At 43.2% G+C, this 27601-nt stretch overlaps 1 protein-coding gene across 1 annotated transcript in view; it reads right to left on the bottom strand.

The window, feature by feature from the left end:
- Positions 1 to 26266, bottom strand: part of LVRN (laeverin) — a 53319-nt gene extending 27053 nt beyond the window's left edge. Inside the window, exons 1-12 of the mRNA XM_048503121.1 lie at positions 25580 to 26266; positions 19864 to 20006; positions 16713 to 16888; positions 15760 to 15886; positions 13731 to 13885; positions 11397 to 11510; positions 8107 to 8247; positions 6958 to 7023; positions 6785 to 6850; positions 6228 to 6397; positions 4436 to 4512; positions 432 to 571 (exon numbers count right to left, since the gene is read on the bottom strand). Of these exons, the coding sequence (XP_048359078.1) occupies positions 432 to 571; positions 4436 to 4512; positions 6228 to 6397; positions 6785 to 6850; positions 6958 to 7023; positions 8107 to 8247; positions 11397 to 11510; positions 13731 to 13885; positions 15760 to 15886; positions 16713 to 16888; positions 19864 to 20006; positions 25580 to 26199 (1995 nt within the window). The 5' untranslated portion in view covers positions 26200 to 26266. The remainder of the gene's footprint in view (positions 1 to 431; positions 572 to 4435; positions 4513 to 6227; positions 6398 to 6784; positions 6851 to 6957; positions 7024 to 8106; positions 8248 to 11396; positions 11511 to 13730; positions 13886 to 15759; positions 15887 to 16712; positions 16889 to 19863; positions 20007 to 25579) is intronic.
- Positions 26267 to 27601: the final 1335 nt, after the last annotated feature.

Here is a 27601-nt window from a genome sequence, read left to right as displayed (position 1 = left end):
TCCATGGAGGATGGCATTCTTTACATAACACTGCATGCAAGACTAAGCAGATCTATTCAGAAGTCCAATTTTATTAAATAGGTCTTACTTCCAGAAAAGAGTTCTCATGATTGCAGGTGTAGCGTAAGGTCTGATTAGTCTAAGACTTAGTATTACAGGTGGCAATGGAGTAAGATTGGATTTTACAGCAGGGTTTTTACAGCAAAAAAATAGTTTGGGCTTGAGAGCACCTCTTATTCTTTTGTTTGTTTTATTAAATTTTGTTATATAAATTGTAACAAATATAACAGAAAGGTTTAAATGCAAATAGAAAGGAATACACTTATCTCAAAACCAATTTGGTATCAATCGTTCAATAAACATACAATATAATCAAACTTATCTTTCCCTAGAGAGCACCACTTGTGCACAACTGCCAAATATGATCTTACCTTTGGGTTACTTGCAAGAATGTTGGCTAATCTTCTCCAGTTGGATAGGTCATAGTTAACTCTATAGTAACCAGTCATATTTACATTTAAAACAATCCAATCTTGTTCTGAATCTGATATTTTCATTTCAGGAAATATTTCTGCAGGCAGGATGGAAAAACAGCACAATTTTAGTGGTTTACTTTACAAAAGCGTATATGCCCGTGAATATGTAGGATTCATAGCTCTGTAAGATTGAATACAAAAGCATTAAATTCTATATGTAATGAATGAATCAAACACATCGATAACACCATTGTATATAATTCCACTACCGCCCTGGCCCATGATATATGAAATATACCATACTATACCATATGGCATTATGGAAAGACTACAAGCTAGTATATAAGAAAGGCACACTTATAGCTTAACAGCAGTCTTGTAGCTCCTTAAAAATGAACTTGTAGCTCCTTAAAAACTAACTTTACACAAATGGAGAACAGAATTTAATATATTAGAAGGATTATTTAGAGTTTGTCATAGCTATTTGTTATTTTACAGCCCAATCCAAAGGAAAGGACCGAATCACCCTCTGGATGAGATGAGAGTCCACACTTGCACTTTCGCCCTCTCTAGTGAACTCACCACAGCTGAGGGGCACAATCGCTGGTGGGCAGATGCCACAGCCCTTCAAAATGGCTGGACGTGACACTGGACCCAACATCAGTCCTTCAGTGCCATCACCTGTTCCATCAGCACAGCGGGGGCATTCTGGAGGAATTTCCAGGAATGGAGCTGACTATAGTCAGCTTACTGTAAGGATGGGGGTTAGTTTCTGTGCCTTCATCCTGTCCTTGGCACATTCCACGTTCTGGGCTACGTGCCCGGGATGGTTACTGCCTTTAACCTTGCTGCGCTTATCTTGTATGCTTGAAGCTGGTTTTCACTCTGCCGTGGGAATTGTGCTTGGGAGTTCGGGGAGGGGCTGGATTGTCCGTAAAAGCGACACCTTGAGCCCGGGAAAGTCAGAATCCGCATTGCGTGTAGTGTGATCATTGAAGTTTATGAAATAAAAGAACTGAACTCAGTTGCTATATTTCGAGTCCTTTGAGGTTCCTTACACTTACACCTGGGCTTTCACACCATGAGTGCTGGACACAACGCCCTGGACTTACACCACCCAAAAAGGTAGCATAAGTCCTTTTAGCCCACCCCCACCCCCACCACTCATGGAGAGCTTTCAGGCAGCTGGGGAGATTTTTTGTTTTTCTGCCTCCACATGTCACCGGAAAAGCCTTCTGGAGGGGGCGGGGGGGATGGCAGTGGTGAAATCCTCAGCCACCTCAGGCTTTGGATAGCTGCAGTGGCAACATGCCAACAGGGAAAAGATACTAGAGGTATAACTTGCTCTACCTTAAATATTGCTGGTGAATGCCAAACAAGCAGCAAAGAGATCACTTCTTCCTCTTTACCTGCACAGTGGCCTTCAATGAAAAGTATAGATACCAATATTGTTCAGATATCTACAGTCTACATAGAAAAATACAATTTTTGCAAGGCATGTTGATTATTAACAGGATTCAAAATGGGTCATTTCCACATCTTTCTTCAGAAGTTTACAACATTTTATAAAAGCTGCTAGTATAACCACCCCAGAGCAACAAAGATGTAGGGCAGAAATTTTTTGCAGAAGAAATTTTTCCATTTCTAAATAATAATTCTTCCACAAGAATTATTATTCTTGTTATACACAAAGTCCATTTTCAAGACAAGCAGGAAATGCTGCCGGGGGTGTGTGTGTGTGAGGAGATGGCAGGGAAATATGAACTCTGCCAACTCCTTCTGCCAGGTTTCCCCCCAAATTTTGTTAATATATTGTTCCATTCATTCTCACGAAATCAGTTTTAATAAATACATATAATATTGCTGCCGTATCATAGGCTGTTTCCACATGGCGGTGGAAACTAGTAAATTAAAGGCTGTTTCCACATGGCAGCTGAAACGAATAAATTATGCTGGTGGAGGCTTGGGGACTGTTCTCATGGTAGCGTGCGAGCAGCCCCAACTTTCTCCCCAGCCGGAGAGGTGGCTCCGCATGGAGCCACCTCTCCTTTGGTCCTCTCCACTCCCCTCTTCTTCCAGCATTGCTCTGGAGGGCTGGAGGAACACACCCTCGCTACCCTCTGACCTCCAGGGGTCGGAGGGCAGCATGGGCGTGTCCCTCTAGCCCTCCAAAGTGATGCTGGAAGAAGAGGGGAGGGGAGCGGGAAAGCGGCAACTTCCCGTCAGTGCGGTTCGCACTGTGCCGGCTTGAAGGCGCCACTTTTTAAAAAACTCGCTCATCGAGCAAGGTTTAAAAACAGTGCCTTTGTGCCACTTGGGGGGGAGGGAGCCAGGACGGCACTGCTGTGATGCAGCAGTGCCTCCTGTACAAACAGCATACCAGGGACCGTTTTTTCCGGTCCCTGGGGTGCTGTTTTTTGGCTGTGCGGAAACGGCCATAGACAAAAGAAAGAAAAAGTATGAAGAATACCTTGAAGAATTAAACTGAAGAGAAGATAGGATGACAGATTCCTTCCAAGAAGAATATTTTAAAGAAAAACCTATAGTTTTAGAAAGTTAAGTGAAAGCTGCACTGAGAGCAATTGGGAGAAATAAATCATCAGGAGAGATGAGATTAACAATAGATCTATTCCAAGCCCAAAAACAGAAGCCATCAAAATCTTGACAAGAATATTTCAACAAATATGAAAAACAAAACAATAGCCCACAGACTGGAAAAGGTTAGTTTATGTTCCAATTCCCTAAAAAGGAGACATCAAAGATTGCAGCAAACATCTCAGTCGTAAAAAGCTGTATAACTGCAATTTGTAGTCTGGTAGCTAAACACTATATTATTATTACTTTTGACCACTGATGAAGGTCAGTTGGCCAAAATGTCTCTGTTTTTAAGAATCAAAAACTGTCCCATTGAACCTTTCTGTGTATTGTAATTGTAATAATGTATGTACCAGGTAGGCTATTATGAGCCTTTTACAAGTGTAGATGATTTTAATTTGTAATAAAGACGTTTGTGATTTGGATATTTAGTAGTTTTATATGTAACGGCCCATTAAACAATTTTTTGACCTTTCAGGTATTTATAACTAAGAAGAACTACAGCTGAACATCAAGACAAAAAGACTACTGAAGAATTGTTAAACTTTAGGTTGACAATAAGGAAATTAAAATTTTTCAAGGTTTCTATTTCATTACTAACCAAAAACTATAGGTTTTTTCAAGGTTTCTATTCTATTACTAACCAAAAAAGAGATTGCAACCAAGAAATCAGAGGAAGATTGAGACTGGGAAGAGCAGCCATGAAGGAGCTAGGAAAGATTCTTAAGTGTAAGGCTGTGTCACTGGTAATCAAGAACAAGTTAACTGATGACACAGTATTCCATTATTGCGTATGGATGTGAAAGTGGATAATGAAGAAAACTGACAGGAAGAAAGTAGATTTATTTTGAATGTGGTGTCGGAAGACAGTTTTACAGATACTGTGGAATGCCAAAAAAACCCCAAATAAGTGGCTTCTAGATCAAGTCAAACATGAACTGTCCCTAGAAACTAAAAAGATTAACCTGAGCCTATTAGACTTTAATCACATTATGAAAAGACAAGAGTCAGTAGAAAATACCACAATGCCAGAAAAGTTTGAAGGCAGCAGGAAAAGAGGAAGTCCCAACAGGAGATGGATTGACTCTATAAAGGAAGCCACGGCCTCCAGTTTGCAAAACCTGAGCAAGGCTGTTAACTTTTTGGAGGACACTGATTCATAAGGTTATCATGAGTTAGAAGTGACTTGACTGCACTTAACATACTGCATCATAGTATCACACCTATTTTAGTAGAAAACGATGACTGGCTATAAATCTGTAGACCCTTGAAAACATAGCTCATGCCTGCAATGCATTAACTGTGGATATCTGTTACATACTGCAAATAGTAGAGGCTTTCTGAAATTTAATAAAAATACTTACTGCTTTTCTTATCAAGCCACACTAAAGGCTGCACAGTTCCATTTCTTATCCAAGAAATCGGAATAATCCAAGTGTTACTTAATTAAAACAAAAGTGGATAATAAAGGTCAAGAATATGTAGACAGATTGTTCAAACACTAACTTTGTTCATTCTAACTGTAGCTTTTATTTTTTATTTGGTATTTGTCATATATTAGAGACCATGTAAAAACAATATAAGGTTTCCTTGCTATAGGCTATGCCAGAGCTTCTAAAATCTCTGAACTGTTTCTGAACTTGCTGTGTCTTGCAGGACTCACTGCTCCACAGAAAGCATCTGTTTGGGTAAACAAACACAGCATGAAGAAAGGTGAGCATTCTGGCACCACACAGGGGAATCTGGATAAAGGCAAACTGATTGCAAAAATACTTCTTATTTTTGCATAAGTGCGATACCGCTTCCCTTATCATCACTCTTTTGGCTGATAAAAGGGACCATTCTAGCTGATCCACAAGCGTATTGGGGGGAAATGGCGCCTGAGGACAACACCTCCTCAGGAGGACCCCCCATGCCCCCCGTACTCATGGGTGGGGCTCAAAGGCAGGCTTGGGGCTGCTCAAACAGGCACTGCAGCAGCAGGCCAGCTCCTGGGTCAGGAATCTGCCACTGTGCCCATCTGAGCCCTCCCCCCCGTTTCCCTGCAGGCTGCCTGCTGTCCTCCCCAGGCCCTGGGAAGGGCAGAAGCAGGCCTGCAGGGAGGCAGGACACCATGGCAGATACACAGCGGGGGAGAGGTCTCAGGCTCGCCGGCAGCCAAGGCTAGGAGGTCTTTCGCTCTAGTGCGATCTCCCATACTCATGCGCTGGCACAGTCCCTCACAGGAGAAAGGCCTCATGAGCCACAGGAGAGGCCAGGCACGCTGGTGGGGGAGAGTCCTCGCGCACTGCAGGAAAGGCTGGACGCACCGCTGCAATCCCCCGGCGGGTATTTCCCGGGCATGCCTAGTCTCTCCCACACCAGTGTGCTCAGCCTCTCACATGGCGCATGAGACCTCTCTCCTGCTGAGGGAGCACACCGGCGCGTGAGGCTGGGAGATCACGCCGGTGCAAGAGGCCTCATGGCTGCGCAACTGGGCCCAGCCTTGGGCACCAGCGAGCGGTGCCCGAGCATGAGGGAGCCGCTGGACACCAACCGAGTCGCCACACCACGAGAGAGGCCAGGTGCAGGGACCTGACTGGTGCCCGGTGTCCCTCCATGTGACCAAAAGGCATGCACCCGGGGACATGGGTTACCCCAAGTCTCTCTAGGTGATACACCACTGAGGTGATCTCTTCACTAACCTGATGAACAGAAACTGAACAGTTCCTTATTCTAGCTCCAATCTGTAGAGTTCACCCGTAGGGCCTATGGAAATGAAGGTCCTAGATAGTACTACCCTCCTAGGAGCAGTGCATTCTTCCCAGACTCCAAAGCCATCCCACAGGTTCTCACAGACTGTCTGTTTACAGTCTGTTTTGCCATTTAAATATGAAGTGGATCTAATCAGCTTTTCCACTGGTGATAAAATGAGCAAGGATTCACCGCTGACCATCAAAATACCTATATGGGAAATGTGAGACCTGCATGGACAAAGCCCTGTGTCACTGCTGCTGGAGTCAGGAAGGGAATTGGGAGAGCATGAGCAAAAATTGGTGGGATCCAACTCAATGGTAGTTTCAGTTTCATATGACAGGAAACAAGAAAAACAGCTAAATACATTTCTGAAACACAAGATGCACCCCATTGTTTTAAAAAATGATAAACTAAGCATACTTGGAAGCACTGGTATCATTTTTGCCATTTCCATCATAAAACTTCTCCTGGCTGATATTCCCAGTCGACAGATTTACAGTTAGGAGTGGAAAGCCCTGCTGGCAGGTCCAAGAATCCATTATCACTTTTATTGGTGCCGGTAACTGGAAGTCAGTCTGTTCATCTATTACCTAGGCCAAATATTTAGGATTAGAAATAATTCTGTTCACTTTAAAATATTTTATATTTATTCTAACATTAGAGATCTCAGATCTTAAGTACAAGATGCTATTTCAGCTGGCATCTAGTAGGGCTGATTCAACTACTAACCTCATCATTCCTGCCCACAGGAATTTAAATAAATTTAATAAATTTAAATAAAATTTATTTAATTAGATAAAATTTAAATAAATAATTTAAATAAATTCATATAGACAAGAACAGACAAAACAAAGGAGAACAGTAATGCTGAGTTCAGTCAGACAGAAGAGCCAGACATATACTTTGAGACTTGTTAGATTAGACAATGTTCCATCTGTTATACTAAGACTGATGACAAAATAGTACATTTTAATTACCTTTTGAATGTGAATCCAAAGATCATCTTGGATGCTATTTGCAAAGGAAAACTCACTCAGGTATGACTGCAATAAGAAATAAGAACCATCCAGCAATTCATACAGTTTTAAATGAATCCACCCTTAGTCACATTTTTGAAATTCTGTTTGTGCAGATATTTCTGCAAACTCACATTAAGTGCTTTGATGAACAATTCTTCACTCATAAAGCTGGAAAGCATTCGGACAATAGAGGCCCCCTAAGTTATTTTTTTTAAAGGAAGAAAACTTGGTAATTATGAAAATGCAAAACATTTAATATTGGCAGTCACATCAAAATATGCTGTTCTTATTTCTTTCATTATGATGTACATTATTTTTTCCAAAACTGTTTTCTTTACTCTCATATAAAAAGCTTTAATTCTTTAGGAGCTAAATATTTGCCATGAGAAACTGAGGTATGTGGAAATCACAATAATAGGTGAGGTTATTTAAGAATAGCTACAGAAGGAATGATTTTTTTTAACACAGAGGACAAACAGGAATGCACGGTTAGTGCATAACCACTAAATGTGTTTGAGTATTAATAACAGTATCTGAATGTTCCATGTTTTCATCCAGTGAACAAGACACATCACTCAGAAGGCACATTCCATGACTCCCATTGGATCATTCATAAATGACATAACTGGAAAGTTTAAAGGGACTTGTAGTATCTCTTGTGAAATTCCATAAAAGATTCAAACCTGTCATACAATCATGCCCAATGTCTCGGAGACTCTAATCCAGGGATCTGCAACCTGTGGCTCTCCAGATGTTCACGGACTACAATTCCCATCAGCCCCTGCCAGCATGGCCAATTGGCTCTAATCACATTAATCTAAGGATGTACTGTAGTTGCTGAATGGTGCAAGGATTGACTGCACATATTCAGACCCCCCCTTTGTGAGCATAAGGCAAGAAGTAATTCAACAACTTTAAGTTTGCACCAGTCTATTTGTATACATGACCACTCTTCTATCTGCAAAGGAATAAAATTTTTGGCGTGTGGAATCCAATCTCTGAAGCAAATGGGTAGTTTTGTGACCATAATATGGAAATAAGAGCCTGCCTAACTCATTCCTTTCTCTGTATGGAGCTTTGATATAAATAAAGGTTCCCCAAATCATAAAAGCTCTGCCACTATTCATTTCAACAGAAGAAACAGGTGCTTTAATTAGTGTCAGGCAAAAAAAAAGAATCATCATAGTGATTTGCAGTGACAATTCAATGTTTTTTCTTGTCAAGTCTCATGTAAATATTCTTGCACAACAATGGTTCAAAAGACTGGTTTCTATTTTTACCTTCTGATATGTGTAGTCATTAAACAGTTCATGTAATGAATCTGTGTCTTCTGTTTCTTCTCTGTATGATAAAGACCAGCCTGGCATTTCATCATCTGTTTCCAGCATAGGTAACAAAACATTCTTGCTAAAGATACTGTTCTGAAAAATAAACACAAAATATTGAGATTTACCTAAAAACAAAAGGTAATTCAAGTTGCCCATTTATTTATTTTAATTCTATGTTGCCTTTCCACCCAATTCAGGATTCCCTACATGGCAAACTTTAAACCTTTCAGTCATTAAAAAGCATTTAAAATACAAATATATGTAAAATGACAGGAACAATTAAATAAAGGATACTATAAAATATGAGCACACAAAAACAAAAAAGCTGGTAAGAGTTGGTGAGGGGAAACACCAAACTAAATTAAGATCTTTTTACCCACTGGCAGAAGAATGGGTTACAGATGAATCTACCAGGAAAGGGAGTTCCAAAGTTTTGGCACCATGATCCAGAAGGCCCTCTCCCAGGTTGCCACCTGCCTAATCTCAGAAAGCTGGTACACCTGAAGCAGGGCCTCCAAAGGTGACTGCAGTAGCTAGGCAGGTTCATAAGGGAGTAAGCTGTCCTTAAGGTATGCTGGATCCAAGGTGTAAAGGACTTTAAAAGGGTACCCTGACTTGAACCTAGTGTAGCAGGTAAAATCACCCTGACCTTAGCCTAATGTAGCAAATTGGGAGCCATGGTACACAGTGTTTCCCAACCTTTTCGAGGTCAGGGTACCCTTGACCTCACTCTTCATATCTCACGGTACCCCTGCTGCCACCACCCCCCACCTTCCCTTCCCATTGCTCCTCCTTGCCACACACCCCACCTTCCCCTCCCAGGGTGAAGGGAAGCACTGGGGGGGGCGTGGCTGCTGACCTTGCAGCAATCCCTGCCCCATGGGCCAACTCCATGTCCTTGTTAGCACCGGTGGGAGACACCACAAAACTGAGGGGGGGCGGTAGTGTTGCCGCGGTACCCCAGGACATGCTCACGGCACCCCAGGGTACCACGGAACCCTGGTTGAGAATGGCTGGTACACGAAGTCGTCTTTAGGACTCACTATAGTCAGCATATACAGAGTTATACATAAAACATTTTTCATCAATCCTGTCCCTTTGTTCAGTCATGAAATTCTATCTGAAAGTGCAGAACAGATGTTTCAAATGATCAGACAATCACTTTCTAATTTTAATGAGGAACATTGTAGTAGTAGCACCAAGCCTTTATTGGCATATATGAGAAACATAATCACACTAATTCAGTTCACTAGCAGCACAGAACATACCCTTGTAAACCAGTCTAGTGTATCTGTCCCATGTAAATGTCTTTTTCAAACTGAAACAAAAAGGTAACACTGACATTACTTGTCCAGCAGTTGGCGAGGCACCCCTCCCAGACAGCCCCAAAGCCCTGACAATGGGCCAGACACCTCCCTTGCAAGCAGCCAGGAGAGCCGCAGAGCCAGCAAACCAGGAGAGCCACAGAGCTGGTGGGCCAAATGCCTTCCCTGATGGAAGAGCCAGTGAGGGGGGCAGAGGAGCAGGGGGCCGCTCTTAGTTGGTGCTCAAAGCGATGACCATGCCCCACAACTCAGACAAATGGCCTTCCGAGGAGTCCTGCGGCCCCGACCCAGCCCCACCAAGCCAAACGGAGCATGGACCCTGCCCTCCCCTCAAGCTAGGAGGTGGGAAAAGTGAGACGCCCATCTGCCACAGGTCAGAAAGGGTGCAGCAGAGGGCGGAGGACCAAGGAAAAGGTTGGCCAGCCAGGTGGAGGGAGGGGCTGATTTAGGGAAGGAAAGGATAAAAGGGGAAGGAAGACACCAGAGTGGGTATGGGTGGAGAAGGTTGGAGGAGGTGAGTGTGATGAAGAGAGAGTTAGCAAAAGCGAGAAAGTGTGGAGAGAACGTTAATGCCAAGCAGGGAGGAGAAGGCAAAGGAGCAAGAAAGGGGCTTGTGGAATCTGCAGCCAGGGATGTTGCCAGGGCAGAGTTAAAACGGAAAAGGAGGCGAGGAGGTTTAAAAGTCTTAGAGAAAGTCTGCTCTGAGGCACCCTGTGGCTCCTAGGCCCTTTCTGCACGGCAATGGTGCGGGGGTGCGTTGGCATAAACAATGCCGATGCACCCCCCCGAGACCATCGCATGGATGGTCCCAGGAGGGCAGAAGGCGGTAGCGCAGCCTTTGCACAGGCTGCACTGTCACTGAACGCCTACCTCATCTCCTGGCCTCCGGCACGTCGCAGAGGCCAGGGGACATCTCCCCTGAAGGCTGGAGTGACGGCTCTGGAGTCGCAGGCCAGTGGGCGTGTCCCCTGGCCTCTGCGATGAGCTGGAAACCAGGAGACGAGGTAGGCGTGCAGGGATGGTGGGGGAGGAAATGGCACCTTCCACCCGCTGCCGTTCGCACGGCAGCAGTTGGAAGATGCTGCTTCCGAAAAACCTCACTCAGGGAGCGAGGTTCGGAAGCAGCGTCTTCGTGCCGCTCAGGGTCGCGAGGCTGGCGCTGTTGCGATGCGGTGGCGGCCACCGTGTGAACCCCTCCCCAGGAACGCTGTTTTTAGCATCCCTGGGGCACACTTTCCTGTCCATCGTGAAAGGGCCCTATGGTTGTCATTGACAAGCCACTCCCCAGAGACCAGGGGTCAGGATGAGCCTGTCAGCACTGTGGAAAGGGATGGTGGGGTGGCACAAGCCCCTGCAGGGGGGGCAGCGGCGGCAGGGGAACACATTACTACAACTGCAAATTAATCTGATGCCCTGAAATAGAATCTATATGTATTTCATTTAGGTCTAATCCTAAATTAGTACTAGAGGTCCAGGACTGATATTCACAATTGGTGCACTGGACGGTTACCAAGACTGTATCCCAGAAGGAGGCCCACTACTGATCTCCAGGTCCTGATGCTTCTTGATTCTTTCACTGATTCCAACAGAGAGAACAAGCAATAAGTAACAGGAGCAATGTGGAAAAGCAACAAGTACTGCTACCTCCTCTCCCACCAATCCTTCCAGTTGACAGTGGGGATTAGGCCCAGCCTCAGGGGCAGGAGGACCTCCCAAAACTTGGAGTCACCACTTTTTAGAGCTTTTATGTATTTTATGGGAATAGCAAATAACAGTGGAATTCTAAAAATAATTACTCCAGTTTAAGCCCATTCATTTCAATGGACGTAGACTGGAGAAACTGCATATGATTGCAGTGAAAATTATATAAGGGGGGAAAGTATAAGAAAAATGCTAATAATTCAAATTCATACCTACCACAGACACACTAGGTTCAATGTAGTATGAGCACAGATATTCAAAGTAAGTGGCAAATCCCTCATTAAGCCATATGTCATTCCACCAATCCATGGTAACCAGGTTTCCAAACCACTTAAATAGGAAGAGACAAACATATTATTTCAAACAACTGTCATCATTCTATTGGCAAAAGACTGATTCAAGGCTTTAATTAATTTGCATAAGTAAGGGGATGCTGCAATACTTTGTTGTTAATGAGAATTTAACAGCAAGTCACAAAAAGTAAAAGTCAGTATTAAAAGAAAAGAGACTGGTTTTACAACATAGCCTACCTAGTACAATCTATCCACAAGTTGTATTTTAATTTAGAAGAGGTACTTACACATTTATGAGAGAACGAGGAATGTCATAGCGAGGCTTGAAATGCAGCCTCTCAAATGAGAAACATCTATATTTTATAATATTCAACTCAGCTCATACTTAGCAAACTGTAAATGACAATTCAATTATAAAATGCTACAGAAAAACAGCTTTATCTAACATAATGTCAAAACAGCTATTATGCATTATTTGGCAATTTACAGTTTACCATAATCTGATATATGTTTGAGGATGTGTACAGTCATTAGAGTTTTCTGCGCTGATATATGAAATTTTCATCAGCTACTGTATTTTACAAGTTTTCATTAAGTATGTCTTTAGCAAAAAGAGACTAAAGCTAAACGAGGTCCCCTTTTCCCAATCCCCTTTTTCTTCCTTCTGGTTATTTTCTGTCTGCCTAACTGGATTTATCAGCCAGTTGTTGTTGCAAAATAAGAAGAAAAAAATAATTTTAAACATTGGACTGAACAGATGAAATCGGATATATGTTTACTGGCCAAATTACTCTAGCTTTATCACCTACTATTTATGAGAAGTTTTTAAGCTAAAATTTTGTGCTAGGTTTGTTTTGCTAACCTGAACATAAGAACACTGTTTTTCAGTCCTAGGCATCCACATTACATTCTCCCAAAATTTAATTAGCATGTACTTCAGTGGTGCAACAAAGTGAACATAAATAAATAATAATTAATAACATACAGAGGCACAGCTAGGGAAAATGGAGCCCGGGGCAAAATCTGAGTTAGGATTTCTCTTCTCTGTGTCCCTACAGAATAAACCCACTCCTGTCTCTGTGAAATACACTGTCCACGATTAGCTTTGCTTATTCTCCATTAGTGGATTTTCTCTAGAGATGTCTCAGGCTGTTTCCACACAGCCCAATAACAGCACCTTAGGGACGGTAAATACATCCCTGGGGCACTGTTCACACAGCTGGCCCAAGCGGCGCGAAGTCGCTGCTTTTGAACCTCGCTCAGAGAGTGAGGTTTTTCAAAAGCGGCGTCTTCCCACTGGTACCGCTTTTGGCCCCTCCTGTGTTTGCGAGGCATTTACCTTTCCTTCCTGTGCAGCTCTGGATGGCTGGAAAGACATGCCCACGCTGCCCTCTGACCCCTGAGGGTTGGAGGGAAGCATGGACGTGTCTTTCCAGCTGTCCAGAACTGCACAGGAAGGAAAGGTAAATGCCTCGCAAACACCTTGGGTGGCTCTGTGCAGAGCCACCTCTGCGGCAGCATCAGCATCGGGACTGGCTGCACGGGATCATGCAAGCGATTCCAACGCTCCACCGATGTTATTTAAGCCAGTAGGAAGTCGCTGCTCTGTCTGTGCGGAAACGGCCCTAGTAACCAGAGTGCCTTAGTGTATCATGATATATTTCTGGGAACTCAGAACAGATCACTCTCCTGTCTGCCTGACCTTTCCCCTCAAAAAGAGTAAGCTTTATATGAAGAGAATGGAGCAACTTTTCTCTACAACCGTTTTTTAGCTTACTCTGCCTCAGAAAACCCCTCAAACTTCACAGAACTGACTGAAAACTGGCTCTTTAGGCTGTCAGCCAAACCCAAGCTTCTGTGGTTAACTCCTTATTTGCTGGAGTTCTGATGTTACAATGCAGTAAAGTCCTGGAATTCATCACACAGGGCAGGAAGATTTCCTTGCCCCATAGATAATAAAATACTGGACTGCCCAAGTATCTACTGCTTTGCCAGAAAGAAAAAGAAAATCCTGAGATTACATGTTTCACTGAAAAGTCTGCAGAAAATCTGTTAAAATTGTCTAGTGTGCTTCTACAAAAGTGACTGATCTTACAAGTACACTATACTGTCTTGCTTCACACCAGGATTCATTTTTATTAAATGTCATTAGCTATAAGCAACTGGCTACTGAACGTTGGAACTGTTATTTACTTTGTGGTTAAAGACACAAGATAAAATACTTTAAATAAAAGTACTGAACATTTTTACCACATGCCTGGTGTGCTATTTCATGGCAAACCATTTGGCGAATTATTGTTTTCAATCCAGTGAATTTATCGTTTGGGCAATACAGCAAAGAATCTTCCTGGAAAGTCATTAGCCCCCAGTTTTCCATAGCACCTGCTCCCAAATCTGGCAGTGCAATAAGATCTAAATTGATTTAAAAAGAGGGGAAAGTATCTGTCATTTCAATACGAACATGCTTGAATGAGTGTTATAGATTCATCTGGGAGCTTTCGCTCATGGGATTTTATTATTTATGTTATTATTTGTGAAGAATCCTCAATTTACTACAGGCTGTTTTACAGACTAGAAAAAGACAGGCCCCTACCACAAAGCTTGCCATAAAGGAGAAAACAAAGAGATAAAGTTGGACATGGAGATAAACAGGGAAAGAATGGGCACAGAAGGGCTAGGGCTCAGTGGCAGAGTGTTTGATTTGAATTCAGAAGGTTCCCAGTTCAATCCCAAGTGGCTCCAGATAAAACAATCAGGCATTCAATAACATGAAGGACCACTGCCCAAGACTTTTCCGAGCCTCTGCCAGTATGAATAGACAATACTAAACACCATAGACCAATGGTGGATTCATGTGTTCACCCTTGTTATAGATAATGAGGCTTAGTTTCAGTAAGGAAGAAATTTTGAATGAACAATTTGTCAGGAAGGAAAAGAACCAGATGAAAAACTGTTACAAAAACTTTGGATGGGTCAGAAATCAAGCAGAAAAGAATGATTAGCAGTATCAAAGGCAACAAAGCATCAGTGATTTTGCAGATGTAGTTTTAATGGGGCACAGAGGAGTTTTAATGGGGAACAGAAAGAAGTTAGATTGCACAGGGTCAAGAAAATGAGAAAGAATGCTGAGTCAGCAAGAGAAAGTTCATGGAGACAAAGGGTGAAAGGGAAAGTGGGGTGGTATGTAGAGAGGACCAGTAAAGACATTACTGTTTATGAATTGGGAAAAAGAGTGGCATGCTTGGTTGCAACCAAGGAAGGAGCCAGTGGAAAGAAACAGGCTGATTACATGGTGAAGAGGAATGATAATTAAGGCCTCGAGCAAGGGTAATGGCATAGAACTCTTCAAGTGAACAATGAGGGAAGAGAAAAGGGCTAAAAAAATTGGATATGCTTTTAAAAAATTAAAAGTGCTCCAGAGGAAACAATGATAAAGTAAGAATAGGAAAGATGAAAGATTTTTACATTAAAAAATTCCAGCAGCAAAATAAATAAATAAAAATTTTAGGGCACATTAGGAACTAACTAGTAAGCTTTCCTCTATTTGGAGATGGTATTATCTACAGTGCACAGGAAGATACAGCCTAGCTGATATCATAACAACCCCCACATCTGTTATAAAAATCATTTGTAAGTTCTAAACGAAGGCCCTTTCCACACGGAGGCGGAAGGGCTTGGGTCGGCGTTTCTGACGCCGACCCGACGACGCTGGGACCGTCCGCATGGACGGTCCCAGAAAGAACCGGGAAGACGGTGCCGCTGGGCGCCGTCGCCCGGTCGACTCACCTGCTCTCCGGCCCTCCAGTGAGTCGCCGGGGCCTGGGGACACGCCTCCCCTGCCCTGCACGCCTGCTTCCATGTCGCAGAGCAGGGGGGCGTGTCCCCAAGCCCCAGCGACGCACCAGAGGGCCAGAGAGCAGGTGACTGAAGGCAGGGAGTGGGGGGGGGGAAGCGCCGGGAAGCCGCTGCCGTTCGCACAGCAGCGGCTTCCAGCCGGCGTTTTCAGAAAAGTACGCTTCCCAGTGCACTCTGAAAACGCCAGCTCGGCGGGCGGGCGGGCAGGCGGGCGGCGCGAGGGCGGCGCGGCTGCGAAGCAGCTGCGCCCCCTGTGCGAACGGCGGCCTGGGGATGGCGTTTTTGCCGTCCCCAGGCTGCCATATTCCGCCCATGCGGAAACGGCCGAAGAAACAAAATGATAAAACAGCATCTCCAAATACATATTCATGCACTCTTTAAAAAACCCACAATTTTTTTGCTGTAACACTTTTTAAACATTGTCATCCTACCTGTTTTTGAAAGAGGATAATTAATTTTTAAAAAGTCTTCCATAAATGAAAATATTGGTCCAGTGATATTTAAGGCATAGTCAGCACACCCATCCTTAATTGAATCTTTCTGAGCCCAAATCCGTATCTATCAGAATGAAGGAAAATTGTTATTGTGGTTGAGAATCCTACCTCCACTGACTGTTGTGTATTTTAGAAGTAACTTTCTGCTTTGAAAATATTTCCCACCAAAAAGTCACCATCCTGCAAGGACTTAGTAGCGACCTACTATATTTTTCAACCCCTATTCCAACTGTCTTGTTCTATGAAAATATGTACTTTGAACAAATGAAATGGGCAAACTGAAAAGAAATAGGAGTGTGTGCATGTCTGTGCTATCCTATCTGACATACAAGTTCTACTATTTAGGGTCTGGGATTTGCCTTTGCAGAAGATGGGGAGATTTTCCCTCAGCGGCCTTTGTTTCTCTACATGCTTAACAATTCTCTTTGATTAAAGTTTCTACTAATTTGCCTTGGTAAGGAATTACATTAACGGGTCTGTAATTTCTCTAGATCTATTTTTAAAAATTGATATAACATTTACTACTCTGTAGTCTTCAGGTACAGTGACTGAATTTAGTGATAGGTTACTTATGCAGGTTAGTAGATCTACAATCTCACACCCGAGGTCCCTGAGAACTCTTAAGAGTATGTCATCAGGGCCTGGAGACTTGTTGATTTTTAATTTCACAAACAGGTTGGGACCTTCATCTCTTGTCATTTCAATTTGACTCAGTTCTTCAGACTCACTTCCTAAAAACAGTGGCTGCAGCATGAGTACAAGCACCATATTTTCCACAGTGAATACAGATGCAAACTATAGCATGAACATTTGAATATAGTAGAGAACATAAAACCTAGTCACAAATGCAAATATGTAAAGTCAATCACAAATTCAACAGTCTTATTCACCTCATTGCCCCTCACAGTTGTGTTGACATAATCAAAGTTACAGACCACAAAAGCAGTGATGTAGGTTGACATTTTTGGTGTTGTTTTAAAAGTTGTAACAGTCCAATTAATTGATGTAGTCCAGTTACTCCATGTACTCAGCTGGCTTTCATTCTCATTTTTATATTCAGAAACAGCTATAAAACACAAATCAGTGCTTATATTAAATATAAAAATATTTTGTTCTATTCAAGATAGCAGTAACAGCTCACCACATTTTATGCATGTTTATTCTGCAACTGAATCTGAATTGTCTTAGTCTGGACTTATCCGTTTTGAAAAATTAACCATTTATACTGTGCTTCAGGCCAGCTATGATTTCAGAAGTATTATTTACTTTTATCTATGTTTCAGTATCAATAATCTGGCTAAATAGCATGGGTCATTTTATTTTTGAATTAGACCCTCAAATAGTATTGTCAGCTTGACAGCCAAACTCTGCAACTCTTCCCCTTCTCCACAACTCTTAATAGTGGAAGTATTTATTTACTCCCACTTGTGGTTTCAGCATTTCCTGAGTGCACTCTTCAGGAAGTGACAGTCTTCCCTTCTATTGCCCAGACACTCCTGAAGTCATAGGTGATGCCCAAAATTCAATCAGGAACTAGAACAGGTAGGCATGCTGCTTTGGAGGTAGGGGGTATATGGGGGTCAAACAATTTCCATGTCCAACTCACAGGTATTGTGAGTTAAACAACTTTTATATTAATAATAATACTATATATTACTATATTATATTAATAATAATACTAATATGTATTGTCGAAGGCTTTCACGGCCGGAATCACTGGGGTGCTGTGTGGTTTCCGGGCTGTAATGCCGTGTTCTAGCAGCATTCTCTCCTGACGTTTCACCTGCATCTATGGCTGGCATCTTCAGAGGTGTATCACAGAGAGAAATCTTCTATCTATGATACACCTCTGCAGTCTTTTCTCTGTGATACCAGCCTCTGAAGATGCCAGCCACAAATGCAGGTGACACGTCAGGAGAGAATGCTGCTAGAACACGGCCATACAGCCCGGAAACTATACAGCACCCCAATACTAATATGCTTGCTAAGGAAGTCAAACAATGTATTGTCGAGGGCTTTCATGGCCAGATTCAACTGGTTGTGGTGGGTTTTCCGGGCTGTGTGGCCGTGGTCTGGTAGATTTTGTTCCTAACGTTTTGCCTGCATCTATGACTGGCATCTTCAGAGGTGTATCACAGAGAAAAGACTTCAGAGGTGTATCACAGAGAGAAGACTTCTCTCTGTGATACACCTCTGAAGATGCCAGCCACAGATGCAGGTGAAACGTTAGGAAGAAGATCTACCAGCCCACGGCCACACAGCCCAAAAAACCCACCACAACCATAAGTCAAAAAACTTTCATTTCCAACTCAGAGGTATTGTGAAGAAAAATAAGATGAGGAATTAAAAACACTTTGCTGTGTAACCAGAGGCAGATGATGGAAAGGGCAAACACGCTTTCACATTCCTAGAAGTCAGGTGTGGAGAAATTGTCTGTATTAGCTTGACTGAAGCCATTCTGAAATAGGCCTTTTCTGAAGTGGTTTTCAAAACAATTACATATCTTTTGGATTCCTCCCAGTTCTTTCAACCTGATACCAAGTAGCAGTTGGCTGAAGGTCACAGCCCAGTGGTGGGAAGTTTTCCTAACAGTTGAAACTTCAATAAGCTCTTTCAAGTCTCTGCACCTCATATAAATAATGAATTTCACTAACTGTTCCTGTTAATTAGCACTGACCCGTGATTGGTCTGCTTAAGCCACCTGACTTATAGCTTCTCTATAATTCTTTCAATATTATACCAGTTAACCTTTTTTCCCACTTACAACCATAGACATTACTATGCTTTCAATTCTAGCCTGCTAGAGTTTATCAAGCAATTTTTTTTCTTCACTTGCTTTGGAGCTAAAACCTATGCTACCATGGATATGTTTTATTTGCTAATTTTAATTAGTTCCAATTATTTTGATGTTGGTAGCTCTCATGCAATTGACTGTGTGTGGGCTATGCAAATGTGCTGTACTCAATAAACCTTAACAAAATATTTTACCCAACTTTTGAGTTGTGTGTGATCACCAAATCCTTTTTTTTTTAAATTTACTGATATTTTGGATTGTTACATATTTATGTTGTACATCTTTATGTTTCATCCTCCATATCCTTTTACCCCCCTTTTCCGCCCTCCCCCTTCTTCTTTTCTTCTTTAAATGTGCAGCAGCAGGTCCATTCTTTCTAATCTTCTTTTCCAGTTTTCTTCTGTGATTCCAATTTCGTTTAACCAGTCTTTGAATTCAGTCCAGATCCACTTCATATCTTTTTGTTTTTCTTGCCATATTTGGTTTCTTGACATTATGTCAAAAATTTCTAATTGTATTTGTTCCCATATATATTCCAGCCATTTCTGTATTGTCCAGATTCTTTTGTCCTTCCACCCTAATGCTATTACTGCAGAGCCGCTCTGATCATAAGTTTAAATAGCATTCTCTTTCTTTGTTCTATTATTGTATAATCCAGTATGCCTATAAATAATAGATCTATATTTATCTTTATTTTTACATTCACATATTTTTCCATATACAAGGTAACATTTTCCCACAGGTGTTTTACCTCTGGACATTCTAACCACATATGGGTGTAAATTGCATTTTTATCCCCACAGTGCTAACATTTCGGGCTGAGTCCCTTTATCATATATGCCAACTGTTTCAGTGTTCTATACCATTTTAATATTAGTTTCTTCTCCAATTCCGCATATTTCTCTATTTTTAACTTATTTATATTGTCTATTATTTGTTTTATAGAATCTATGTCTTTTACTCCATCTTGTTGCCATTTTTCCAGTACAGCTCTTACCATAAATTCTTGATCTTCTATCATGATCACCAAATCCTGATCCACGTTGAGAGGTGGCTAGTAAGCTGTACCTCTGCACCAGCCTTAAACTTTTAAGCCCCCAGGAGATCAAGTGCCTGGGGCCCTTCCAACCATTGCAATACCACTTATACTAGCAACAAGATTAGCAGGCATATTACTATTGTTAATATAAAAGCACTAGTTCTAATATTAACATCAATATCCATTTGAAGCCTATTTTTTTACTTACCTATAGCAGGCATATTAGAAAGTGCTACATAGCTTGAATGATGCACGATACTGATATTAAAAGTAGCCTTCATTGCAGGTTCATCAAAGCATGGATAAACACTCCTTGCATCTGCTGGCTCTAACAATGAAGCGACCAGCCACCTACATTGAGAATATGAATCAATTTAGTTCGGCTGATTGAACTGAGCTATATGTACATGGAACAGGTCTCCATATGATTATGCATACCACTAAGGTGGACCTGGAATCAAGAAGCTGGAGATGTGAACAGGGAAACCTGTATTATAAAATACAGTGTTACCAATCAGATGTGTGGGCGAGGAAGGAAATGACTGGCCACCGCCAGAAACAGAATATTCCAGAGTATAATGATGAAGTAACCTTTGAACTGGACCGGCAATCTTTGTCTGTCTGCTTTTAGCCACCATTTCCCAAAGAGTGGCCCAAGGGCCAACAATGCATTCTGCCAAACAAGCAAGTGACCTGGCTCCATAATAATAAAACTGACACAGCTGAATAGGAAAGACTTCCAAATACAGCACACACACAGTACAGTGCAAAATGCAAATACTAACATACAGGGTTTATTCTAAGCTTTTTTTTCCTATTGCACAAAAAGTTAGTACTAGCCCAAAATTCTCAATTCTGTGAGCACTTCCTCAATTTGTTCTAATTGATAAAAGAGAAAAAATGTAGAAAAAAAAGAAGAAATTGGGATAATTAGCTAAATTAATAGAAACAGACTGACATGGAGGAGGGCAGGACAAGAAAATAAGAGGTGACAGAAAAAATACCTTTATTGCATTAATAATTGCTGTGGACAGTGACTCTTTTTAAAACTGAGAACACATTCTGCTGATTAGACAAAAAGACCTTTAATGGTGTAGTTAAAATTATTACATTGAATATAATGCTTAGTCCATCAAAGTCTCTATTAGGCATTAATCATAGTCTTCACTTAGCACCATTAGCAAGACTAGATTACTGTTGATCAGAGACAGCTAATTAAAAATTTGCAACTTCAAAAGTAACAACTGAGTTTTGGTCCATTAATAAGAACTGAAGAAGCTCATGTTTATTCATTCTTTGGTAAACTGATGCCAAAGTCCAATATAATTTATCCCTTAAATCTTTATGCAGTACAGTACAACAGGACATGAGACAAGAAATCAGAAGTTCTGCATCTGCTCATGCAGAGGCTCTCTGAATACAGAATTTGCTTGATATCTGCCAGATAAGACTGCTGAGATTAGAGTGTTTGTTCTGGCTTGCATGAACGCTCTTCTGACTGTGGCATTGTAAAGTTGTCAGGTAGTTGATGTTATTCCAAAGTGGGAGAGCAGATTTTTGAATCTGCAGGGAATTTCTTCTGAATCTCATGGTCATACAGTCTTTTAATTATCTTCAAGATGGAACTTCCATCTAGATGGAGTAAAGAATCAAGATCAATTCTAAAATGAGAAAAAATTTTCCTGGATTTTGTGGACCACTCAAATTGCCGGGTATCCTCTAACAAATAAGATGTCAAACTCAGAGCTGAAGTTTGGGAATGAATCCTTAGTCAATATTCGATGGTTATAATTCAGGCTCTGATGGTTACAATTCAGGCTCAGGGGGCAAGCACAGTGCTGCTGCAGCATGCGAACAGCGCCCCAGGGAAGCCTGGGCTTCAGAAGCATTCATTGTTCATTTGTTCAAGTTGCATCTTAAGGTTAAAGTCAGTTGCAAAGGGATATGCTCACGTTCTGGTCTAAATTTAATCTGGAATGAACCAATGTTAGGAATCAACTGCGAAGAGCATAGTCTGCAGTAGTCTATAATGTTCCTACCCAAAGCTGAGATGAATGTATATTTGCTGGAACCTTGAAAATTAGACAGGTCATTGATAAAACATTTATCAGTAGCAATACAGAATTCCGCCAACCATATTCCCACTTTGTTAATTCTAGAGTCTTTAGTTTGCGTAGAAAAATTCAGCATTTGGGACAAGGATCTTCATGTTCAAAGCCTAAAGTTTCTGCTAGGATTGAGTTATTAATTCTGATGAGTTATTAGGTCCAATTCTAGCATTTAGATCCCCTAAAATCAAGAGTTTGGTAAGGAGTATGTTGTTTCCAATCTAAGTATATAATTAGTTAATTTATCCCAAAGGAACTGCAGATCCCATGGTCTCCTCTGAGTGGTAGAAAGACTTTAACTAATAATATTATGGTGTTGCATGTTTGAATTGTTAGTGCTTGGACAATAAGAAGACAAGAGATTGCTGTCATAATATAAAATGTCAGAGCTAGGCCTGCTTGATAGCAACCTTTAGAGTTATTCTTAATAGTATACAGAAAGCAGTAAATCCTCCCAACTGAATATCGTCTGTGGTCAATGTCTCCTGAAGAGTGATAAGGTCAAATCCAACCAGGAGATTAAATAGATCTTGATCATCTTTTTGCATTTGAAGCCTATCATCTGATGTTGGCATCAGTTCATAGGGCTGATCCTATTGTCCTCATTTCCAAAGATAAAATCAATGTGATCCAGAATTAGTATTGATGGTTGGGAATTACAGATATGGCCAATTGCGCAGCCTTTGGTCTGCCAGCTCCTGCAGGCTGCGCCGGTACAGGATAGCCAGCCCCAGCAGTGCCACAAGCAGGGCGGAAGCAGCAGCACCAGCAGCGCGGCGGGCTTCCTGCCCACATAGAAGCCCGACGGCGACTGGGCGCCCATTCCTGGAACAGCTTCAGGCTTTCCGAGAGGACACATTGACTTTGGATCCATTTCTGTCTAGCTTCTGGCCGATCCACATAACGGAGATCATGCTGGTCACCCTCACAGACAATCTCCATGGACAGCAGGTCAGTGCTACTGTTGTTAATCAACCTCTCAGCAGTATTTGACATGGTTAATCATGATCTCTTGAACCACCACCTCACCAATTTTGGATTATGTGGGATAGTCCTCCAAGGCCTGATCACATTTCTCCAACATCAGATGAAGAAACAGTCGCTAGGGGAGAGAATATCACCACTATACTCTGGCATCCCCTGAGTCCCTCACAGTGCAATCCTCTCATTAATGTTTTTTTTAACATCTATTTGCATCCCTTTACTCAACTAGTCTGGAGTTTCAGGCTGGGATGTCATCAATATACTAATGACACCCATCTATGTCTAACAAAATAAAAAAGAAAACTGATATATTGAAAAAGCTTTCCAATGAAAAGAAAAGAAGTACTAAAGTAATTCTGGTCAGATAAATAACAAATATTTTGCATGTAAAAATTACCATTTTGAATTAACTTACAAAAATTCCTCTTGAAATTTATTCCACACTGTAGACAAGAATAACTGCAATTTCATTTCTTCCCAAACATGGCAGGACAGTATTAAAAGAAGTCTTTAAATACTCACATTTTTTCCTCATTTTAAAAATTTTTTAATTTCTTCTCAATTTGTTTCTGCTGCCAAGCAATAGAAACTAACATTTCCAACTAAGCACATGCTTTCCAGTTGCCTGGAGAAACAATGTCCTGCAGTTTCAATAGACTTAATACAATGTTTACCACCATACTCTGAATAGCTTCAGCTCCCCATTTCCGTACATTATCCCTCTGTGAAACAGACAAGACACTGTCCAGGCACATTAGCAATACTATCTCCAGCATTTTGCAGATGAAAACATGGAATGTTTGTGTACACATAGCACTCATGTTTACTCTGTAAGGATATAAAGCCTGAGACACATAGTCTCTCTAAACACACATTGTTAAAAGCTCATCTCTCCCACCTTTAACAGTTTACTTTCAAAAATGTAACAATGCCCTTAAAATACTGAACGTGCAATTCAAATGTATTCAACATTAAATATCTGAGTAGGAAGTTATACAGGAGCCAGTGTGATATAATGGTTACTGGGTGACCTTGGGGCAGTCACAGTTGTCTCAGAACTCTCTCAGCCCATGCAGAGGAAGGCAATAGCAAACCACCTCTGAATGTCTCTTGCCTTGAAAACCTGTCAGGTCACCATAAGTTGGCTGCAACTTGACAATACACACAAGAAGTTATAAGGGCATAGAGTTATTGGCTTGTGTCCAAGGTTGGTTATAAGCACCAGATGCAACACATTCAGCCTTTACTTGCAGACTCACAAAGCACTCCTAAGCATGCAAATCTTTTAACTAACAGACTCTACAAAGAAAAAAAATCCTACTGGTAGGATTATAACATATAGTAGTATTCCATACAAGCAAGCATTCTGCATCTAAATGAGCAAAATGAACAAATTTATGATCCAAACGCAGAGAAATATTTTAAATAATATTTTCAGACAATGTAAAAACATAAAAAATATTGTTTACAAAAGACACAAAAGAAAATCAAAGCAGTTATTGTTCTGACATATGCACAGCTTAGTTTTGTTCTACTTCTGCAGCCGCCATTCCACTCTGGGGACTGTCTTTCCAGTTCCAAAGCCTTACATCTGGACCCCAGGACTGTCATTCCACTCTGGGGATTGCCTTTTCAAGGCCAGGGAAGGATTCTCTCAATCATGGGTTTCCAACCTTTTAAAGCCTCTGAGCACCTTTAGAATTTTGAAGCATGGCAATGGGGGCTACCACAGAATGGTCACATGGAGGGCAAAGTCACCCCACACAGAGAGGAAGTCCAAGTGCAGGGAATAACAAAAGTAAATTTTGAAAATACACTGGGAAAATGAAAAGAGAGAGAATAAAATAAACACTATTGGAAACTGTTGCCAAAATGTTATTTTAATCTGAACAGTTAATCAGAACTGAAATGGGCAACAAAAAGCCCGACTGGGAAGAACCCCACCTGGCCCCCTCACTTTCTCAAAAGATGAACCATGGAACCATGCTGGGAATGCTCATTCTAAGGAGTTTTCACATTTTCACTGCAACTTTTGCAAGATGTAAAGTATTTTGATAGAGCCCATAGCATTCCTGGCTCCCACTATATTCAGCAGGCATTCCAGGATCTCCCATTGTGCCTAACAGGCATTCATGTCACCTTATTGCCAGGTCAGCCTATAGTCTGGCACAGGGGTCTGCAACCATGGTGGCAGGGGCTGATGGGAATTGTAGTCCATGAACATCTGGAGAGCGGCAGGTTGCAGACCCCTGGTCTGGCAGGTGATCTCTCCGCCAAAAACTGGGAGAGTGGAATCTCAAGCAATATTTAGTTCCATTTCTGAGTATCTGGTAGTTTTCAAGATACCTTTAGTAGTAATATATTTTAAAGTAATTCATAGTCATCCCTTAAAGAGTTTTAAAGTAATTTTTCACAGCAATTCCTCGCAGACCCCCCGCCCAACAGCTTTGGGGTTGCCATCTTTCAGGAAATGGTTGCCGACCTCCCACTATTACAACTGACCTCCAGGCGATGGCGATCAGTTTGCCTACAGAAAACAGCCACTTGGGAAGGTGAACACTATGCTATTATACACCAATAAAGACCCTCCCCCAACCCCACCCCCTCAGACTCCCCCCCCCCCCCCAAATATCCAGGTATTTCCCAACTGAGACCTGACAACCCAATCCAGACACCTCCTCCCGAAGACCTGAGAAGGCGGCCTGGGGCTCCCTCTGCCCGGAGCCCACCCGCTGCTTTTTCCCCCGAGGAGAAGCGTCGTCCCCCCCCCCCCCCCCCCCCCCCCCCCCCCCCCCCCCGGGGGCGCCCCCCCCCCCCCCCCCCCCCGCTCACCGGGCTTCGCCCTGGTCCTGGTAGGCGACGCGAAACAGCCCGCGGAACTGGTCCTGGCCGCGGAGGGCGCCGTCGAAGGCGAAGCGCAGGTCGTAGAGGGCTCCGGCGCGCAGCGTCTCCCGCAGCTGTAGCACCACGAACTGGTGGCGCTTGGCGAGCCACAGGTCGGCCAGCGGGAGGCGGCTGGCGTTGGCGCCCAGGGGCCCCCAGACGGCGGCGGTGCGGTAGGTGAGCCGGTGGCTGTGCAGGAGCACCGTGGCCGTCTCCTGGAGGCAGCGCACCGTCACGTCGACCCGGCCGGAGAAGGTCCGCGGCTCCGCCTGGCCCGGCGCCACGTGCGGCCACAGCAGCAGCGAGTAGTGCACGGGCGCCAGGGCGGTGGGCAGGCGCAGGCGGTCCCACGGGCCGGGCGGGCGAGGGCTGCCCGAGGGGGCGGCTGAGGGCGGCGGGGGGCCTGCGGCGCCCTCCTTGCGCAGCCTTTGGTCCGCCAGCTCCTGCAGGCTGCGCCGGTACAGGACAGCCAGCGCCAGCAGCGCCACGAGCAGGGCGGCCAGCAGCAGCGCCAGCAGCGCGGCGGGCTTCCTGCCCACGTAGAAGCCCGACGGCGACCGGGCGCCCATCTTCGCACTTCCTCGCCCAGGGCGGCTGTGGCCTCGCCGCGGGACGCTCCGAGAAGAAGAGCTGGGCGAGGGCGTGGAGGGTAGGGCGGAGCCCCTTTTCTCCACAGGCGGCTGGAAGGGAGGCAGTTTCTGACAAGAGACTGAGCTTTTCTGCTGGAGCTTGGAAACCAGTGGACGACGGAAGCAGCCCAAGAGGTGGTTGGTCCTGAGAGTGGGGTAGAGGGTGCACTTTGGGCATTTCTCTTCCACACAGTCAAACCTGAGGGTGGACTGAAGGGCTTTTCTCCCAAGAGTGAAGGCTCTGAGCCGTTTCCACATCGTCCAGCTCAACCTCTGGCGCAGGTCAATGCTCATAGCTCCTGTATCTTTCATGTAATTGGAGGGGAGGGGGGAGATCTGTCATTCCCTGCCTCCCTTTTCTGGAATCAGATCTTCTGCCGATTGGATATCTGACAAGATGAAGTCGTAGCTAAATAACTCTGAACCCCACAGAACAGACTAGGCTCAAATCCCAATGTCATACTTGCAGTTCCTATAGTTTTGTATCCTTCAATCTAATAGTTACATTTAAAAAGAGATGCAGTGCACTCCAACATAAGTTTCAGACATTCTTACCTTGTGTATTCCAGGGCACAGTGCCCTGCCAGAGGCCATAGAGTAGTGCCTGGTTGACTGGGAGAAGGGGGAATGCCCATAAGGATCTTTATGAGTGGACCATACATTGGCAAATGATTAAGGAACTGTTGCATGCAAACATGCAACCTCCCATTGAACTTTTCATTCCATCACATCCAAGGATGCAAGTAAGGGGGGGGGGGTTTCCTTGGGTTCAAACCCCGCCCAATTACATGTCCTAAGCTCCGCCATCCATTTGTGGGGGGGGGGGGGGGTGTTGGTATTTTTTTAGTGTTTTCGGTTTTTGGTGTGCAGGGGGCGCAGTGTGCTAGCAGCACCAAACTTTCAGGGTATTTTGGTGTGCAGGGGGCTAGCAGCACCAAACTTTCAGGCTATCTTTAGGAGACTCTCCTCGTGATACCTCCCAGGTTTGGTGAAGTTTGGTCCAGGAGGTCCAAAGCTATGAACTGCCAAAGGGGGTGCCCCATCCCCCATTGTATCCAATGGGACCTAATAGAAGATGGGGGCTACATCTTTGAGGGTCCATAGCTGTGGACCCCATGAACCAAACTTCACCAACCTGGGAGGTATCATCATGAGAGTCTCCTAAAGATACTCTGAAAGTTTGGTGCTGCTAGCTTAACAATTGCACCCCTGACAGCAGGCACCTCCCAAATTTCCCCAGATTCTCCTTTTAAATCCACCCCCTTTGGCATGGATTTAAAGGGAGAATCTGAGGCCCCAGTTTAAACATTGAAAGTGATGCTGCTTCTGGGTAGGGGATAAT

The sequence above is a fragment of the Sphaerodactylus townsendi genome, linkage group LG07 (assembly GCF_021028975.2).
Source record: "Sphaerodactylus townsendi isolate TG3544 linkage group LG07, MPM_Stown_v2.3, whole genome shotgun sequence".
Taxonomy (NCBI): Eukaryota; Metazoa; Chordata; class Lepidosauria; order Squamata; family Sphaerodactylidae; genus Sphaerodactylus; species Sphaerodactylus townsendi.
Note: the sequence above shows the minus strand (reverse complement) of the source record. Positions and strands in the feature narration are given on the sequence as shown.